The 19,830-nt window shown below is 48.5% G+C and overlaps 1 protein-coding gene across 5 annotated transcripts in view; it reads right to left on the bottom strand.

Moving 5' to 3' along the window:
• The window catches only part of RBM19 (RNA binding motif protein 19), a 135,508-nt gene extending 120,990 nt beyond the window's left edge, over window positions 1–14,518 (bottom strand). For 4 of the 5 annotated variants that reach the window (XM_032431412.1, XM_032431413.1, XM_032431416.1 and 1 more), the window contains exons 1-7: window positions 14,348–14,518; window positions 10,475–10,657; window positions 8,625–8,750; window positions 8,432–8,470; window positions 7,948–8,140; window positions 6,520–6,788; window positions 4,813–4,893 (exon numbers count right to left, since the gene is read on the bottom strand). In XM_032431412.1, coding sequence (XP_032287303.1) covers window positions 4,813–4,893; window positions 6,520–6,788; window positions 7,948–8,140; window positions 8,432–8,470; window positions 8,625–8,750; window positions 10,475–10,657; window positions 14,348–14,383 — 927 coding nt within the window. In that variant the 5' untranslated portion in view covers window positions 14,384–14,518. The remainder of the gene's footprint in view (window positions 1–4,812; window positions 4,894–6,519; window positions 6,789–7,947; window positions 8,141–8,431; window positions 8,471–8,624; window positions 8,751–10,474; window positions 10,658–14,347) is intronic. The other variant, XM_032431414.1, reaches the window with a different exon arrangement.
• Window positions 14,519–19,830: the final 5,312 nt, after the last annotated feature.

The raw sequence follows: 19,830 nt of genomic DNA, 5'->3' as shown, positions 1-19,830 counted from the left end.
ACCTGTCAGTTTCTCCCTCACCACTAAACACAGAGCTTCTCTCCATCATGAAATAAAACTACCTTAGATAAGCTTCGAACAAAAAATCGGAGGAGTGAAAAATATAGAGCTATATATAAAATAGTAACGTCCCAAATGGCATTTTCCGGCATTGTTTCTGATCTCTTTTTCCTAAGGACCTTTTTATATATATTTGGGCTTAACTCTGGTTTTTGTCATTTCTCACGAATGCATGAATATTTGTCCATGTCATTTCACAAAGGTGAGACACAGCAATTTAAAGTGCTGTTGTAGATGGTCCCTGATTTTCTGAACTCCTTCTCTCTTTTGGACATAAGGGTGACTTAAGCACATTTTTTTTAAAAATGCACAAACATGCAGATATATATGTTAGGGAATGCTGAAAAGTACAAACAAGAAAACAAAAATGGCCCCTAATTCCAATGCCCAGCTCACTCTTGTTGGCTTTTTATTAAAAATGAAAGTAGGGGATGCCTTCTCATCTGCATCCCGGTGTGAGGCCTTTAGGGAAGCTTAGAATGTCCAGGCAACTGTAGAAATGAAAGCACTACACAATGAATGGAAGAAGTCCAATAAAGCTGTGGATTTTTCCTGTTCCTACCTCCACTAAAAAAAAAAAAAAGTCAAAAATATCAAATTCTCCCAAAATCACTTTTTCCTCATTTTTTTTTTTTTAAAGATTTTATTTATTTATTTGAGACAGAGAGAGAGAGCACATGAGAGGGGTGAGGGTCATAGGGAGAAGCAGGCCCCCTGCCAAGCAGGGAGCCCGACGCGGGACTCGATCCAGGGATTCCAGGATCATGACCTGAGCCGAAGGCAGTCGCTTAACCAACTGAGCCACCCAGGCGCCCACTTTTTCCTCATTTTTACGTGCCTACTGAGAAGTGTACGACATAGAGTGTGTCTTCTTCTGGAAAAAAGAAATTCGCCTATCCACACTCTTCCCTACGTTGCATTTTTTACTTGATGGTACAGCCTGGGGATTCCGTATCAGGACGTTCTTTCTCATGGTGCCTTACCCTGTCCTGTTTCAATGCACTCTACTTGACTTAACCTGAGTTAACCTCGAGTTTTTCAGTCTAGGTACTATGGGAATTCTGGGCCTGATAACTCTGTTGTGAGCGGCTGTCCTGTGCATCGTAGGATGTCTGACGGCATCTCTACCCTCTGCCCCCTGGACGCCAGGGCACCTCTCCCCAGCTGCAACCATCAAAAACATCTCCAGATATTACCAAGTGTCCCCTAGAGGGGGCAAACCATCCCCAGCTGAGACCCACCAACTTAACCACTTCTCTAACGGTAAGTTGTAAGGGTTGTTTAGTGCTTTTTACCTTTATAAATGACACGACATAAATTGATACATTAAGTTATAAATAAAACAGTAATACAAGAGCAGTGAACATTCTTGCACTGAAATCTTGGTATACTTGGTTCACTCGCCTACAGAGCAAATTCCTAGCATTATAATTACTCGGTCAAATGTATGGATATTCTTAATTTTGACTGACACTTCCAAATTGTCCTCTAAAAGGCTTCCCTGCACACTTCTACCAACAGTGGTTGAAAGCATTATTGAACTTTAAAAATTTTTGCAAAATGTAATCTTCCAGTTTTGAGCTGTATTTAACTATGGGTGAACTCAAGCATCCTTACTGGCCATATGCATTCTTTTCCTTAGAAGACCTCCTACCCTTTGTTGATTTTCCTATCAGGTCACAGGTCCCAATATCGATTGATCTTTGTAAATTAAAGAAACCAGATTTTGCCTGTTGTTTGCTTACAAACGTCTGTTGTCTTTTGACTTTATGACATTTGTTGTCTTATAGAAGTTTTAACTGTTGTGTCATCAATTAATCCATCTTTTTCCTTACAGCCACTGAGTTCTGCAAACAGCTCAGAGAGGCCTGTTTCATTCTAATATTATAAGTAAATTCACCAATGCTTTCTCCTGTAATTTTTATAGTTTTGTTTTTTAAAGCTTTTGATACATCTGAAACTTACCTTGCTATAAGGAGTAAGGCAAGGATCTATCTTTTTTTCTCTCTTCAAAAAGGTTAACTGGTTGTCCCATTATTACTTAATGGAAAAATCTCTCTTCTCTTCATTGATGAGATACCCCCCAAGACCCTCAGTTAAATATGATATAAACTGGAGTTATTTCTGGATTCTATTCTATTCCATCAACCTGTCCACAGCTTTGCCTGAACCAAACTGTTTTAGTTGCTGTTGCTTCAAACATGTTTCAGTATCTTGTAGGGAAAGGGTCTATTCTTGCAGGATATTCCCCAATGTTCTATGACACCGCCCCTATCCTGATGAGCTATAACTGAGCTTATTCATTCGTTCATGATTAAGGAAGAATTAGCATCTTTACATGCTAAAAATGTATGGCTTTCCATTTATGTAAGTATTCTTTTAAATCCCTCACTGGAGTTTAATCTTTTCTCTATAAAACTTTTATTAGAGTATCTATAAAGTCTCCACACACACACACACACACACAATATTCACCAGACTATCTAGAGGTAGGTTTTCTTTCTGTTTTATATACAAACCTTTTCTTCTATTACATTTTGTTTTTGTTCATGGAGAAGAAAAAAGTGACCATTTTTTATGAATTAATTTTGCAAAAAGCCATCTAGTGTTTCCTTATTTATTTATTTATTTTTTAATTAAAGCATGATTTTCCGCATGTTTGGTATTGAAACTAAAGTGTGGCACATTGAAACAGTAGAATATAATGCATCATGAAAAAGAATGTCCTGATATGGAAGATCCCCAGGATGTACCATCAAGTAAAAAATGCAACATATGGAAGAGTGTGGATAGATGAATTTTTTTTTCCCCAAGGACTCTACCAGCTAACTCAGATAATCTAGTGTGACCCACATGCGGATTGCACAGATGAACTTTGATAAGCTTAATTTTTAAAAATTAGTAAATATACAGAAATATACATATTTACTAAAAAATTAGTAAATATACATCAAAAAAGATGAACACTTCAAGAGAAAAAAAAGGGCAAAGATGGGGCTGGGCACTTTGTAAAGGAGATGTACATTGATTTACAAACGTGAAAGAGTGATCGACCCCACCAATAATTTAAAATATAAATTAAAATGAGATGTCATTTTTGCCTGTCATCTTGATACATATGAACACCCAGCGTCCACAGAAGTGGGCACTCTCATACTCTGCTGAAGGGAGTATAAGTCAGCAATGCTTCCAGACGGCAGCTGACATTCCGTATCAAAGCCTTGAAAATGTCCATGCGTGTGCTTGCATAAAATATTTATCTGGAGTAAGGGTTGGCAAACTGTGGCCCACAGGTCATATTGCCCACAGCCTGCTTTTGTTTGATCTGCGAGCTAAGAATAGTTTCTACATTTTTAAAGGGTTATTTTAAAAAAGAGAAGAAATGTGTTCCAGACACCATATGGCCCCCAAAGCCTAAAATCTGTGCTATCTGACCTTTACAGAAAAAAAAAAAATCTGCTTACCTCTGGTCTCAAGGAATGCTGACTGCATTATTATTAACAGCAAAAGATTGGAAACAACCCCCAGGCTCCACCTTAGGGGACTGGGTGAGTGTACCACAATGTGTCCAGAGTAAGAAAAACATACAACGTGAACAATGATGTTGTAGCAGAAAATTCAATATTCAAAGATATTTTTAACATATTGTGGTAATGGAGAAAAAAAGTTTCAAAATAGTTCTTACTGTAGGAATGCTTTATAAAACTGGAGGGCAGAGGTCAATGTTTACATACATTGACCTGTATGTATAAAAGTATCTAAGAAGATATGCTCAGAATTCATTAGTGGTTGTCACTGAGTGGGATATAGGGTGTGTTTGTGTGTGTGTGTGTGTTTAAGGTTGCCCCACCCTGCCTGGGACAGTTAGTAATTACACCTGTAGGAAGGAGACCTATGTCCTGGCACCCTATCTGGTTAGCACTCTTCCCACTCTCAACTCAGCTGGAGGACATTTAATATGGTCATCTTAGTTACAGGTAACATCACTTCTCTTTACTTAACTACTTTAAAAAAAATTTCCTATGCTGAACTTCTATTACCTTCACAAGGAAGTAAATTAAAAATTTCTCTGCTGTGTAAACCCAGAGTCAGCAAACTACAGTATGTGGGCCAAATGTGGCCCGTGGCCTGTTTTTGTCAATAAAGTTTTATTGGCACACAACCATGCCTGTCTGTGTACCTACTGTCTAGGGCTGCCACAGTGCTACAACCAGGGTTGAGTAGTCACAACAGAGTCCATATTGATCACAAAGCCCTACGTATTTACCAGCTCATCTTTTAAAAAAAATTTTGTTTTTGAGAGAGAAAGAGAAAGAGCACAGCGGGTAAGGGGCTGGGAAGGGCAGGGAAGGAGAGAGAGAATCTCAAGCGGATTCCATGCTGAGCGTGGAGCCCAACACAGGGCTTGATCTCACGACTCAGATCACGACCAGAGCTGATACCAAGAGTTGGGACGCCTAACCAACTGAGCCACACAGGCACCCCTAAAAATTTTTAAGAGAGTGTTTGCCACTCCTAATGTACAGGACCAGGGAGTGAAACCAGTCTTTCTTGGTCTCTGTAGAGCCATCTCTGTTTCCTGACCCTGACGTTGCCTGAGATCTTACTTTGCCTTTCTGATCCCAATTCTTTCCAGATCAAGTCCTCAACGATCCTAAAGTCCCCATGCAGCAGAGCCTCCCGGCATCCTCATCCCTGCCTCCTATTCTCCCGGGGTCTCTCTCCTTCCCCTTGTTGCATTGTTGGTCATACCTCCGTGACACTGAATGGGGCTCCCCGCAGCTTCACAGTGTAGGGGGTGGTGGGTTCCTTCTGGTTTGCCGGTTTGTCTGCCTGCATGATGGCGAAGAACAGAAATGGCCCCAGTGAGTTCCTTGGTACAGCTGCAGGAGGAGGCAGGGCCAGACATCTCAGTGAGGCACCTGCGGCCAGGGCAAGCCGGGGAATGCTGACCAGCATCATGCCTGCCATGGTGTGCAGTCTGGCTGGAGGCGGAGGTAAGGGTGTGCTAACAGGGGCTTCAGGCTACAAGGAGGGGCAGGGAGCACTGGATGCAGCCTTGAGATATCCTGACATTTGCTACCATGGATTTAGGGCTTAATTCTGGGCCAGACACTCGTCCAAAGCACTTTGTAAATGCTGCTATCCTACTGAATCTTCAAAACAACCTTAGAGGATTATGGGTTCAGGATCTTCTTTGTAATTCTGAATCTAAATAGCCCTGAAAAAAAAAAATCTAAATTTCCTAGAATTCCTTTGGCAACAAAAGTTGCTCTGACTTGAAGTCACTGGCCATCAAAATCTGCCCTGAGCTGACGTGAGGCAATATACCGTCTGCCTTTACCCCTTGTAGGCTGAGTGGTCATTCCTGGTTTCACTGCAGAAACAGACATGAACAGACATGTGCCTGATTATGGGGTGCTGCCCCAGACCCCCATGGGGTGCCACAGCACACGAGGCATCGAGATATCTTCCTGAACTCGGAAACTGTGAGTGCCAGCGTATGCTTAGGCACAGGGGTTTCGGAAACCGGCCACAGAGGCCACTGCCATGCTGAGCGTCATCTTAGATGGGGAGCAGCACCTCACTCCAGGCCCCATGGCTACTCTGTGTCAGAGCTGGGATTTGAACCCAGAGCTCTCTGACCTCACCATACTCGACTACCTCTCTGGAATATACACTTTTAGGAGAAAAGGACAGGGTGTGGTCTGAGAAGGGGCCATAAATCAAGGAGTGAGGAGGACGAGGAAAGAGAAAAGAGGGAGATGATGTTTGGAGCCTTGAAGAGGGCCGGGTGGGAAAGAGGGAGGTGAGGGAATAGGGACCCAAACACGACCTGCCCTGTCTCTGAGCAGAGGATGCCCGGGCGGGAGACAGTGTGCCTGTCCCCGAAGGTAGCACACACATCTATAATGGAGACTTCAGAGCCCAGCGGGTCTGGGTCGAGTCCTGACCCCAGCACTTCCCAGCCGTGACCTTGGGCAAGTCACTTTCCTTCACTGGGCCTCAGTTTCCTCCCCTGTAAAATGGGACAAGAATCCCTGCACACCCCCACTCCCTGGAAGGCTGTCCTAAGATTTAATGACAAATAACAAAGCAGACATTATACCCAGCACGAGTAAGCGCTCAGTTAATTCCATCTACTACCATCCATCGTGGCTCACACCTGCCTACCCTGCTACTAACACAAAGCAGCACACGCTCCTGCTCCTCGTGCAGCTCGGTCACCCCCCACAGCTCTGGAAGGCAGACTCAGAGGGGAGAAGTGCTTGCCCAAGGTCACACAGCATGCACATGGCAGGGCCGAGAGCTGAAGGCAGGTCGCTGGGCTGCAGAGCTCTGTCTTTCCCTTCTGACACACTCCCGCTAGCAAAGCGGCCGCAGGGACCGTGGGTGAGGATAAGGGCAGCTGCCCCCCCCATGTCCCCCAAGCACCAGCGCACACCCCCATGCACACACCTCAGCTTTGGCCGCCCCCGGTGTCTCGTTCCCGGACAGGGCGCCCTGCTCCGGGCCGGCCCCCGGTCTCCCTCTGTCCTGATGGGCGGGCGCGGGGCCGGGGGCCTCCTCCTCGGCCCCACTCCCGTCCCCACAGCTCACAGCTTCATCTTCACTCTCCTCCTCTTCCGAGGACAACGGCGACTCAGACTTCACCATCTTGGATTTCAGGTAATCCATGTCTGACAGCTCCCTCTGCACGGCTGCCCTGGGTTCGAGGCCCTCCTCCTCTGCAAAACGGGAGGCTAAGAGTCAGGGATGGTCGTGGGCAAAGCAGAGGCCTGGAATGGCAGAGGGCACAGCAGGGCAGAGCCACCGAGCAGCCCCGGTGGGTCGTCTGATATGTAACGTTCAACGGGGTGTACCTGTTGGGAGCTGTGACATTTCACACGCCACAAGTCCAGAGAGCTACGTGGCTCCCTGCGTGGCTCCCTGCACCGGCCTTGCCCTTGTCAATCTGCTCTTTCAACTGCGGCCTGTGTGATCATGTTGAGAGTACAGACAGGATTGTCCCTCCTTGCCTATGACCTTCCGGTGGTTTCCAGATGCTTGCAGGACACCCACGCTCGTCAGGCCGGCGTGAGCTGACTGGCTTCTCCCCCAGCTCTACCTCCTCCTCTGCCACCCCGAACCACGTAGGCCCCCTCAAACACCTATGCTTCCCTTTCCCCCGTGCCCCCGCCACGCTCTTCCCTCTGCCTGCGACACCCCCTTCCTGCCCCTTCTCTGCTGTATCCCACCCACTCCCGAGGAGTCCTCCAGACCCCAGTTTTGCCCAGAAACTTTACCAGGCATAAAATTCACGTTTAATCTATTCTCTCGCCTTTGAGCAAAATCGATGCCTGACCCACAACCAGCACAGTGACCTCTCTGGACTGCAGACACTCCCGTTCCCATCTGCCCCCACGCTATGCTGTGAGCCCCTTCTGAGGACAGAGGCCCCCTCCCTCCCCGCCTGCAGGCCTCTGCTCGAGGGCCCCCTCTTGGGAGGCCTTTCCCGGGAGCTCTCCTACTCCCCTTCCCTGCTTTCTCACTGTGGCGCTCCTCTTTAGTTATCGTCCTTAACCGGGGACTTAATTTTGCATTGTTTCTTTCCCCCAACTAGAATGACAGCTCCACGCGAGCAGGATTCTTCTATCTTTTGCTGCTATATCCTCAATGCCCAAAGAAGTGCCTGGCATTCAGCAGGTGCTCAATAAACATTTGACTGGCTGTAACCAGGATGGGTCAGGGCAGATCTTGGGTGGAATAATCACCCCCAGAGAGGACAGTGTCTCTCACGTCGCCTCCCGTGCCTGGCACCGAGGGGCCCCAGGTGACGGCCGCCCAGGCCGGGACACACAAAGGGCTGCGCACTCTGGCAGGGAGGGTGCACGTGGATGCCCTCACCTTCTGGGTCCTCGCCAGCACCCTCCTCGTCGCTCTCCTGCCCGGAGTCGGAGTCGAAGTTCAGGTAGTCACTGGCGGCCTTGCTCTTCCCTTTCGAGGGCTCGGCGTCCAGGGCATCATTGGCCCATGTGGCTGTCTGCGTCCGCTTCTGGTGCACGGACAGGAACTCCTGGAACTCGGTGTCCTCCTTCAGCTGGTGGCCCCAGGGAGGCGGGGAGAGAAGGCTCAGCCAGGGCACACCATCCTGACAACCCCACCCCCCGTGAGAGTATCCCCGAGCTCATGTCTCCCGGTCTCTAGAGGACCCCTGGGATCAGCTCGTTGCACTCATCATCAGACAAGGAGACTAAGAAGCCACAGAGGCGCGGCGAGGGGAACCAGAGGCCCGGCTCTGCCTGCCGGCGCCGCAAGCCCTCAGAGCCCGCCACAGCCCTTCCAGCGCCGTCCTGGGTACCCGCCCTCTTGGCCCACAGGACACACTCACCTTCTCCAGTTCACTTGATACCTTTTTCGTCTTGTCATCCTGCGAACAGAAGGCACAGACGGTGAGAGGGGACAGACACGTTGCCTAGGGAGGGTCCGCCTTCTGGAACCATCTGCCCTGCCCGCCCCCCCCCGCCCCGGGGTGACCGCCTTGCTGACATGTGGGATGCAAGTGGGAGTGACCTTCTACGCACTTTCTTGGGTTCTGTGGGGACGGAGTCTTTGTCTTTTGAAGGATTCTTAGCCTGGTTTATTTGCTGAGCGTGTCTGCTCCAGGCTCGGGGCTTTGTTGGGTCCCCAAACGACTTGCAGAACTCCACCTGCATGGGAGAGGGAGGGTGATGGGGGCACCTGCCGCCAGCCCAGCTCGGGGGCTACCCTCAGCACCTGGGAGCCGGGCTTTCTAAAAAGGCAGTTGCCACTTACGAGCTGAGCCAGTTAAAGCAAATTACAATTGACCCTTGAACAACACAGAGTTAGGGGCACTGACCCTCGTGTAATGAAAAGTCTGTGTGTAACTTTCCACTGCCCCCCAAACCTAACTATTAATAGCCTCCTGCTGACCAGAAGCCCTACTGAGCGCAGTTGATTAACACATATTTTGTACGTGATATGTATGATGCACTGTATTCTTACAATAAAATGAACTAGGGAAAAAGAACATATTAAGAAAATCATAAGAAACAATACACTCAGGATACTGTACTGTGTTCACGGAAAAAATCTGTGTATAGGCGGGCCCATGCAGTTCAAACTCCTACTGTCCAGGGGTCAGGCCTCTGCTTTCTCCTCCCTGAAGTCATTCCAGTTGCTACACTTAGTAACCAATTCCACCCACCAGGCAGTCTGAGTGCTCTGCGAGCAGGACGACCCTGAGCCTCCAAAACAGTGGGGTGGGGGGGGACCACCACCCTTCCCACTTCCCGGATTGGCAAAGTGAAGCCGCTTGTCCCAATCCAGGGAGAAGGTAACAGAGTGGGGACAGGAACTCGGGGGGTCTGGCTCTATAGCCCTAGTTCTTAGCCACCCAGCCCCCAGGCCGGCCGACATGGGGTCTGGCACGAGGCAAGATGAAGCTAACGGCTCCCGAAATCACTGTTACTATTGCGGAGCGAGCTCGCTGGCCCCAGAAGGGCTCCGGGGTGATGAGAGAGGTGGGTGGCCACTTGGAAGCCCAGATGTGCTCAGTGTCAGGCCTGAGCTGACACGTCTCCCACCAACACACTCCTGAGATGGGCTGCACTTCCTGCCACACTTGGGGGCGCTTGCGCCGTCTCTACCCCTGGGGGGAGGGGGGCTGTCCCCCTGCCACACCCCTTTCTACGGACTTTGAAAATAATTCTGCTATTTCTGTAGCAATGATATGCGCTCAGTGTATAAAACTCAAATCAACAACTTACAAGGAAAGTGAAAAAAAAAATGTTTTTACCCCAATTCCTATCACCCAGAGAGAGAAACTAATGTTTTGGTAAAATAGCTCTATGTTTCACACACACAGAGACTAAGAAATATGGTTCTGTATGAATGGAGTCACGTGATAAATACTCGTCTAACATCTGGTTTTCTCTTCTCAACCAAGCGTTAAGGATGTTTGACTGAGTCATTAAATGTACATGAGTGACACAAACAGGACCTCATCCTTCGGGAAGCTCTCCCGACACCTCCGGGGCCAGGACGTGGGCCTCCTCTGTTCTCCAGCGGTCCCTGGAGCTTCCCCATCACAGTCCTGACAACACCGAGTGAAAGCAGCCTAGTCACCTGCCGGCCCCAGGAGGACGGGGCCAGGGGCACCACGTTTCTCTAAATCCCCAGCACGTCGTGGGTGCTCCCCTCGTGTCTGAACACTCCGAGTGCTTGTCCAAGTGCGTTGAGGGCCCAGTACTGACTTCACCTGTGAGCTTTCCGACGTGCGTGTCCTTGGGTCCCACCCCACCCCCACACGGAGTCAGAACCTGAACAAGCTCTCCAGGGGATTTGGATGCAGCCTGGCTCCGGACTGGATCAAGGTGTGTCTGCTTCCACAGACGGGCAGAAACCGACTCACCGTGATCCGGGACGTGTCGATAAAACTCTTGTTGAAATGGTTCAGGGCCACCCGGGCCTCCTCCTCCGACCTGAAGCCAATGAAGCCAAACTTCCGGAACTTGCCATCCTTGGTGAACTTCAGGCTGCAGTCCGTCAGGGTGCCAAAGGAGGCAAAGAACTGCCTGAAACGCTCCTCCTTCATCTACGACAGAAGGGGCGCAGTGAGGGAGGAGCAGGGGAGCCCGCAGAGCCAAGGGCACAGAAACGGGCTGGAAACCCCAGGCCCCGGGATTCCCCAAGCGCAAACTCAGACAAGGCTGGGGCAGAGTGTGCTCCGCAGTGGGACCTGGCCCCAGCTCCGGCTCAGACGCGGACTAGCTTGCTTCATGGACGGGGAAATCAAGACTCAGGATGGCTGCAATGAAATCGTCCTACTCTATGGGCTGTTCGAAGGATAAGGAGACCTACTACGTAAGGAGGCCAGCACCGTGGCTCCTCCACGGTGAATACCTGATAATGTCAGAATAAACACATGAACGAATGAACGTGGTAAGTTAACACGCGTTTGCTCACTGTGGTAGAGAGAATACTGAAGTACCCCAAAAGATGACCACATTTGAATCCCTGGGACCTGGGAGCCTGTGATTGCACGTGGCCAAAGGCATTTCACAGATGTGATTACATTAAGGATCTTGAGGTGGGGAAGTTATCCTGGATCATCTGGGCAGATCCAATGTCCAGTCCCACTATATAAGCGAAACAGAAGGGTCAGAGCCGGAAAAAGGCAATGTGATGGTGGAGACAGAAAAGAGACTGCAAGATGCCATGCTGCTGGCTCTGACCCTTCAGGACGTGGCCAAAAGCCAAGAAGCACAGGCAGCCTCGAGAAACTTACAAAAGGCAAGGAAACAGATTCTCTCCTAGAGTCTCCAAAAGGAAGGCAGCCCCGCCTACACCTTGATTTTAGGATTTCTGCCCTCCAAAACTGTAAGATAATAATGTGTATTGTTTAAGCCCCTAAGTTTGAGGTAATCTCTTACAGTGTGGAAACTGGCTCCTGGCATCCCCCCAACCTCATTCCAGCCAGACTACGTGCACACCTCAGTGAGTTTTCTAAGCTGTTACTGGGAGATGTGTGTGTGGGTAGTAGTCGGGACACCAAGAATGCCACAAATAGCCAAAACAAGGTCTGAAATTCAAGAAACTAGAGACCCTGGCAGCCCCATAGGAAGGAAAAACATGCTTTCTGTGGCAGGTTTTTAATAACTCTGATCATTAAAATCTCGTATCACCCTATGAGTTAGGAATTATTATCCACATTTTATGGAGAAGAAAATGAAGCTCATCCAGGATAAATGATCTACAGAATCAAGATCTGTAACTCAGCTCAGATACATAAAAGGCAGGGACTTCATCTTCCCCATTACATGGGAGCAACCACACTCAAGTCTGACCCCATCATTCCTCTGTTAAGAACCTCTTGGTGACTTTCTAATGCCAGAGGCTCAAGAATAAGCAGCTAGGGTAAAATGCAAGATTCTTCATGATCTGGCTTGACCCCCCCCTTCAGCACCATCTCTTGTCAAAGTCCTTGCAGCCTTCCCTGCTTCTCACCTCTGAGGTTTTACTAGTTGTCTCCTTTGGGTGAAATCTTTCCAGCAGGCCCGGGCTAACTCCTCCTCATTCTCAGTTCAATCAACTCCCCCAGGAAGCCTCTCCTGGACTCCTCAGGTGGATCAGGTAACCGAGCCCTCTGTGCTCACACAGCACTGGGTCATGCTTCAATCCCTGCCCCTTACATCACAGTGATCTGGTGTCCAAGTCCTCTGCTAGACCGTAAATGCTGTAAAGGTGGGAGCTGAGTCTTATCCCCCACTGTCTACAAGGTCAGCAACATAATGAGTACTCACTACTAAATACATGTTGGAAAAGAGTTAAGAAAAGTGCATGCTAGCGTGCAAAGAGAGACAGTAGGCTGTAGGGGTCAGGAATGCAAATTCTAGAAGCAGACTGTTCAATTCAGTCCCTGCTCTATGAATTACCAGTTGTGCGTGACCTCAGGCAAGTCACTTCCCCCTTGCTGCAGTTCAGTTTCTTCACCTTTAAAATGGACACAATAACGGAACCTACCTTGTAGGGTTCTGCTGCAGATTAAATGAGTTACTTTACCAAAAGCAACGGGTACAGTGCGTGATACATAGTAAGCTCTCAAAATGTTAGCTGCTACTACTATTGTTTTTTCATCAATTCTTTCATTCACCAGACAAGACAAGCAATGGTAAGAGAGTCAGTCCAATGAGGAAAGAAGCCCAATGAGATGGAAGTGGGAGGGGAAGACAGGGTAGCCACGCTAAAATCCTCATCCATCAAAGTGAGGCATCAAAAGACACTGCCTAAAGCAGGTGGATGGATCAATATGTATTTTGAAAGTTTACTCTTTGGGGTAAATAATGGAAGAATTAAAAATAATAATATAACAGGGGCGCCTGGGTGGCTCAGTCGTTAAGCGTCTGCCTTCGGCTCAAGTCATGATCCCAGGGTCCTGGGATCGAGCCCCACATCAGGCTCCCTGCTCAGCGGGAAGCCTGCTTCTCCCTCTCTCACTCCCTCTGCTTGTGTTCCCTCTCTCGCTATGTCTCTCTCTGTCAAAGAAAGAAAATCTTCAAAAAAAAAAAATAATAATAATAATAATATAACAGATAGGAAGGGAAGAACAGATGACCGGGGTTCCTCATCTTTCATGGGGGAGGGTCAGCACAGTCACTGGGGTAAATAGACCAAGAAATGGAGGAGAAAGCACACCATTTAGACATGGAGTAATACCTATGAGGAGTCCTAAAAACAAACCATTGAAGATGATTACTCCTGGAGAGAGACAGAGGGTAGGATGGAGCAAACGACTTTGCTTCTCATTTCATACACCACCGTACTGTTTGAATTCTTTTTTTTTTTTGGTAGTGCTTGAATTCTTAAAATCCTGTCATAGCTCTCCCACAACCCACTGAAGGGAGAGAAAAGTTAAAAAACCACAATACAGCAGAAAGAGCTTTGTGTTATCACTCCTTCTAAAGAGAGAAGCTCCTGAGGAGTTAAGAGTCAAGAGTACAGAGGATCTCTCATCCCATCCAAAGGGCACATTTTGTATTTTGGGAATGAGCTTACTGGCCACACCAATGGTGTGGGAGCTCTCCACCCAAACCAAAGCTCTAGTAAAACCGGTAAGGATGAACCACGCGGGCACACTGCCTCCAGTCATCTGACACCACACACATCCAGCTACTTCTTCACTCATTCATTCCACATGTTTTTACTGAATGCCTACCACGTGCCAGGTTCTGTGCTGGTCTCTTGGGAAACAGAGACAAGTATGACTGGGTCACCCTCCCCACTTATTGGATAAATGATTTAAAGCCCTTCACACGCACTCGGTTTTCTTAAATTATGGCCACGGGCCCTAAAGGCGGGAGTGGGGATCGAAACGCAGGTCCTCAACCTAATACTCCCCATTTGCCTCTCCAAAAGGCTCCCGAGCGGTAGAGGAATATAAGTGCAGGGTCTGATCCAGTGACGAGTCAACAACAACAACAAACGTGCTCGTATGAGAGGGGTTGTGGGAAAGAGCATTCAGCACACGTGGGGGTGTTGGAAGAGACTTGTCGGGATGAAGTCAGGTACCCTCGGGCCGGCTGTGAACCCTTGATCGGTCACTAGCTCCCTCTCCCAACTGTCAAATGGGGATCTGCCGAGGATCCTGACCCTTTAGGGTTTCGAATGCGCCCTGAGTCCTGCCCCAGGGCCAAAGCCCCTCAATTCTCTCCAGCCATCTCCTTCCTAGCCCCCAGCTCCTGGCTGGTCCCAATTTCAGATTCCCAAGTCCAGGCCCTGCACTCACCCCATTCGGGAGGTTTTTCACGATCAGTCGCGACATGGCGCACAGTGCCCACAGTTTCAATTCCAGCGCGGGTGGACAGCGTCTTTTACCAACTTTCACGCTCCCGCTCTGGGGGCCGCCATCTTTGGCGAGCCGGAACAAGATCACGTGTTCCAGACGTCAGCCCGCCCTCTCCGGAAGCAGGCGTGGCCGAACCAAAGCGACCCAAGGAAATCACACCCCTCAAGGGGCGGGCCTGAGCGCTTGCCTTCTGCGCAAGCGCAGGCTGCTTGGCCCTGCCCGGAGATACCAATGCAGCGGCGCAGCCGGCAGGGGGCGCTGGTTCCTAATGTTGGAGAGGGTTTGCATGTGCCGGGCGGGGTGTTTGAGTCCTGCAAACGCTTGGAAGCCGTTTTAGCCTCCTTCTCTATTTTATTTTATTATTGAGTTCTAAAACAGCCCTAAGAGGGGAGGAAGGATTAGGGATGCTTGCTTCCCTTTCAGAGATGGGGAGACGTCTCTGTTTTGCCCGCGAGTCGACTGGAACCAGAGCAAGGCAACTTGCTCAAAGGCACAGAATGGTTACCTATTAAGTAGTATTATGCAGTTTTAGGTTTCCTACAGCTGCTGTGACAAATTACCAGAAATTCAGTGACTTTAAACAACAGAAATGTATTCTTTCACAGTACTGGAGGCAAGAAGCCCCAAATCAATGTGTCATCAGGGTTGCACTCTCCTGGTAGTCTCTAGGGGAAGATCCTTCCTTGTCTCATCCAGCTCCTGATGGCCCCAGGTTTCCCTTGACTTGTGACTGCATCCCTCCAGTCTCTGCCTCCTGTTAATATGCCTTCTTCCCTATGTGTGAATCTAATCGACTTCCCTCTCCTTTCTCTTACTGGATTTAGAGTCCATCTCAAATCATCTCAAGATCCTTAACTTTCTATCTGCAAGAACCTTTCCAACTGAGGTCACATTCGTAGGTTCCAGTGGTTAGGGCATGGGGTATATCTCTTTGGGGGACACTATTCAACCCCCCCCATGAGGATTTACTTGCTTTATAGTAGGTTACCTGGAAGATCGAATTTCACCCTCTCCACCTCTTGCAGAAAGTCCATTGGAGGAAAGCACACATACACATGTCAAAATGTACCCTCACACCTAGAGTAGATGATTTAAGGGGTCACCGTGTTTCGATGTCATTCGTTTATTCAACAGATATTTATTGATATTCATGAAAGTGCTGTTTAATTAAATGACAATTAGGGGGTTGTTTTCTGCACACAGAGACCCTGGTCAGGACGGGATGGAGCAGGCTTTATAAGGCAGCTCCGGGATATTAGCCTTTTATGAGGGGGCAAGTGCAGGTTGCCCGGCCGGTCCTGGTTTCATGTACTTTTATTTTATTATTTTCATGAACTGCCTTTATTAAAATGTGCAACTAAACGTAGCCTTCCCTAAAGAAATTCACAAATCAGAAGGTCTTTCAAAGGTATTAAAAGAAATGGAATGCTCTCTGCCAGTCTGCACGTCCCAGCGCTGGGCCAGGAAAATATGGTTGCCACATGTCAGGGACGGAGGGACCGCTCCTGGGCTATGTATCCCCATGCATTTAATAAACAGCCACGTTGTAACATTATTATTAGTCTTCCTGCTCCCCTGCCTGGGCAGTTTGTCTCCTGCCTCCTTTTCTCTCCCAGCAAATATAATCTGGGGGCACCTGGACACCACCAGACTGGCCTCTCTGATTACACCCAAGGATTAACAAACAATCAAGCAGGTCAGAGCCCGCTCCACCCAGGGCTGCCCTCGTGAGAGTACTGGGGACCGTGCGAAGTCGAGTGTAGATCCTGGGGGAGTTCCCTTTCCAGGAGGAAAAGGCACTCTGACCCACCATGATCAGACCAAGCTTTGAAAAACGCTTCTACACAGGAAAATAACGGACACCTAAAATGCCTTGGGGCATCATCCTTTCTACTTAAAATGTCTCAACCCCCATCCCATGAACCCTGAGAAGCCCACCTTCCTTCTCAAAATTTCTTTTGGTGAATAAATTAGATTTTTAAGCATAGATCAAACACATATCCAGCAACCACCCCTCCCGCCTCCCCATCCAATCTGTTCTCCATCCTACAGGAAACCACTGTTAGGGATTTCTCATCTCGCTCTCCAGGGATGGCCAAGCTTATGGTTGTTGCGCCAGGAAAGCAGCCACAGATAAGACATACATGAATGTGTGTGGCCGTGTTCCAATAAAACTTTATTGGCGGACACAGCAATTTGAATTTCATATCATGTTCATGAGTCCCAAAATGGTATTCATCTTTTCATATTTTTTTCAGCCATTTGAAAATGTGAAAACCATTCTTAGCTCTGAGGTCACACAGAAACGGGTGGCTGGCCAAATTTGGCCCCCCAAAAATATGAAAAACAAACAAACAAACCAAATTTGGCCCAGAACATACTTTGCTGACTTGCATGTGGAAGCGAGCATGCATAAAGAGCCTTTGCTTTTCTGCACCGTGCTTTTTGCCCCTTAGAATAGACCTGAGCGATGATTTCACATCTACAAATACTGACCTCCCAAATCCTTTTAATTTTCAAAATATCTTTTAAAAATATTTAATACACTCTTTATTTAAAATCATCTCAGGTTTATAGAAAAGTTGTGACATATTAGAGAGTCTCCGTATACCCCACGCCCAGTTTCCCCCGCGGTTAGCATGGCTGGGGTCCATTTGTCACAACCGAACCTATATTGATACATTGTTATTAACTAAAGTCCGTGCTGTCTTTGGATTTCCTCAGTTTTTCCCCTGATGTCCTTTTTCCGTTCTGATCATTCCTGTTTCCTCCAGTGGCAGCTTTTCCAGGGATCCTGACACCTTTTAATTTAATGCAGTCTAGCAAATACTTGAGTGACTCTTGTGCTCATCATTGGGGCTACAGCAGTTAATAATATTAACAGGCACTATCCCCGTGCTCAGGGGGAAGCTGACATTGGACAACTAATTACAAATGCAGTGAGCACTCTGAGAAGTGGGGTACAGTGCCCAGGGGATCTGATTGAGGCTGGGGAATCTAAGAAGAGCTCCTGGAGGTGACCCAAAGGGTGCGAGAGAGGGCGGGAGGGAGAGAGGACTTTCCTGCAGAGAGAACAGCCTGGAATAGCAAGTGCAAAGTCTGCAAGCAAGGAACAGCGTGGCGAAACCCCACGCCTCAGCCAGAGGGTGGCCCTGGGCTCCAATCCTGGCTGGCCACATACTGGTTAAGTGCTCCCCAGCAAACTGCTGATCCCTGAGCTTGTTTCCTTTCCTATAAAGTCGGGGAATGGTAGTACCCAGGGTGTGGTGAAAATATGGGATGTGTATATAAAGTGTATATAATGTGTATATTACGCAGCTCTCCGGAGCACCTGAATGTATCTTTCCACTATAATTTAAAATACGGTTTATTGAAATAAGAGCAATCAACACCCACGTAGCCTCAGCAGGCTCACTGGGTATTAACATTCACCTCATTTGACATTCACCTCTCTCTCTGTATTCTTGTTATTACAAAACCATTTGTAATCATCGTGGCTCTTCACCCTGAAACACTTCACGTACATTCGATACATAACCACAGTGCAATCATTAAATTCAGGATGTTTAATATTGATACAATACTTTTTTTTTAAGATTTTATTTATTTATTTGACAGAGAGAGAGAGCATAAGCAGGAAGAGGGAGAGGGAGAAGCAGGCTCCCCGCTGAGCAAGGAGCCAGACAGGGGACTCCATCCCAGGACCCTGGGATCATGACCTGAGCTGAAATCAAGAGTCGGAGGCTCAACCACTGAGCACCCCCCCCAGGCGCCCCAATATTAATACAATACTTTTTTATCTAATGATGCATATTCAAATTTCAACAAGTATCGCAATCACCATTGTTTTCCTGGTCCATAATTCAGCCCAAGATTATGTGTTGCAATCCCTTGTCTTGTCACTTCAGACTCTTAATCTGCAAGGTTTCATCAGCCTCTCTTCATCTTTTGTGCCCCTGATGGTTTTGAATGCTGCAGGCCAGTCACCTTACAGACTGTCCCTCAGGGTAGGTTAGACCGACATTTCCCCACAGCTGGATTCAGGCAGGTGATGGGAACACTTATCAGCAGGGGTAAGGCTGTCTGCCAGGTTTCTCCTCTGTAAAGGTTCTCCTTAAGTAGATTAAGAAATCATCCATGGGTTTTTAGAAAATTTGCCAGTATTTAGAAAGGCTTAGAGGCAGTCAATTTTAGTTTGTATAGCGGTACACAAGTCCCGGGCAACCGCCTTCCTAACCACTGACACTCAGGGAAACTGAGGCCCCCAAAAAAGGAAACACTTGCTCAAGATCACTTAGTAGAGACCAAGGCCAGGTTCGAGCTGGGCTCTCTTGCTTCTCCCTTACCTGTGGCCTTTCCTGGGTCAGGCAGTAGGAGCAGCGAGGAAGGTGCTGGAGACTATTACCCCGTGTGTTTCTGCCCAACACTTCCAGTTCACTGTCCATCACCCCAGGAACCCCTGGGGTGTAGTATCCCTCCTACTCCCAGGCGCCTGCAGAGGAACCCTGAGGGACACGTGTGGCCAGCGTAACTTGAGACAGGAGACCACACCTGCGTGGACATCAGGTAGCTCACCTGTGACAGGTGGCAACGGAGCCTTGCCCCTGCCCCCGCCTCTTGGCCCTGCTGGGGGTCCAGCATTGGAGATGTGGGGGCCCTTCCTGCTCTTGGCAGTGAACCATAAAGATTCACCTGGAAAGACAATGGAAATCACAAATCATTCATCAAACAGACTGTGGCTGGGGACAAACAAACGGAACCCATTCTAAGAAGACAAGCCCTTTGGGGTCTTATCCTGGGGTCTGGTGCCTCCAAATTCCAGTGCCCGTGTAACCTGGCCTGGGGGCCCGAGACAGGATGATGTGGGGGTAAGACCAGAATCCTTGTCCTTTCTTTTCTTATTTTTTAGCCGTGCTGAGGCCAGATGGCTCTGTCTCGTATACAGAGAATCAAAAGGCTGGTGTGAGCAGGGAGTTCGCTTCCTGACCGGCCTCAAGGCCCCACGAGGTCCAACCACTGACCACTGCTCCCACCCACTTGGCTGCAGCCACACCGGCCACTTTCTGCTTCTTAAATGTGCAGGCCTTGTTCTCACCTGTTGTGGGTTGAATCGTGTCTCTCCCCAAAGTATACACAAGTCCTTGGAACCTGTGAGTGTGATCTTATTTGGAAATTAAGTCCTTACAGATGTACTTAGGTCAAGGGTCTGGAGATGAGGCCATCCTGGATTTAGGGTGGGCCCTAACCCTAGTGACTGGTGTCCTTACAAGAAGGCCACGTGAAGACAGACACACACAGGGAGAACTCTTTGATGTCGGGAGGCAGAGGTTGGGGTGGCGGGGGGTGGGGGGGAATGTGGCCACCAGCTGAGAATTACCAGCAACCACCAGAAGTTGGAAGACATGAGGAAGGATCCTCCCCTA

The sequence above is a fragment of the Phoca vitulina genome, unplaced genomic scaffold (genome assembly GCF_004348235.1).
Source record: "Phoca vitulina isolate PV1807 unplaced genomic scaffold, GSC_HSeal_1.0 scaffold46, whole genome shotgun sequence".
Lineage (NCBI taxonomy): Eukaryota > Metazoa > Chordata > Mammalia > Carnivora > Phocidae > Phoca > Phoca vitulina.
Note: the sequence above shows the minus strand (reverse complement) of the source record. Positions and strands in the feature narration are given on the sequence as shown.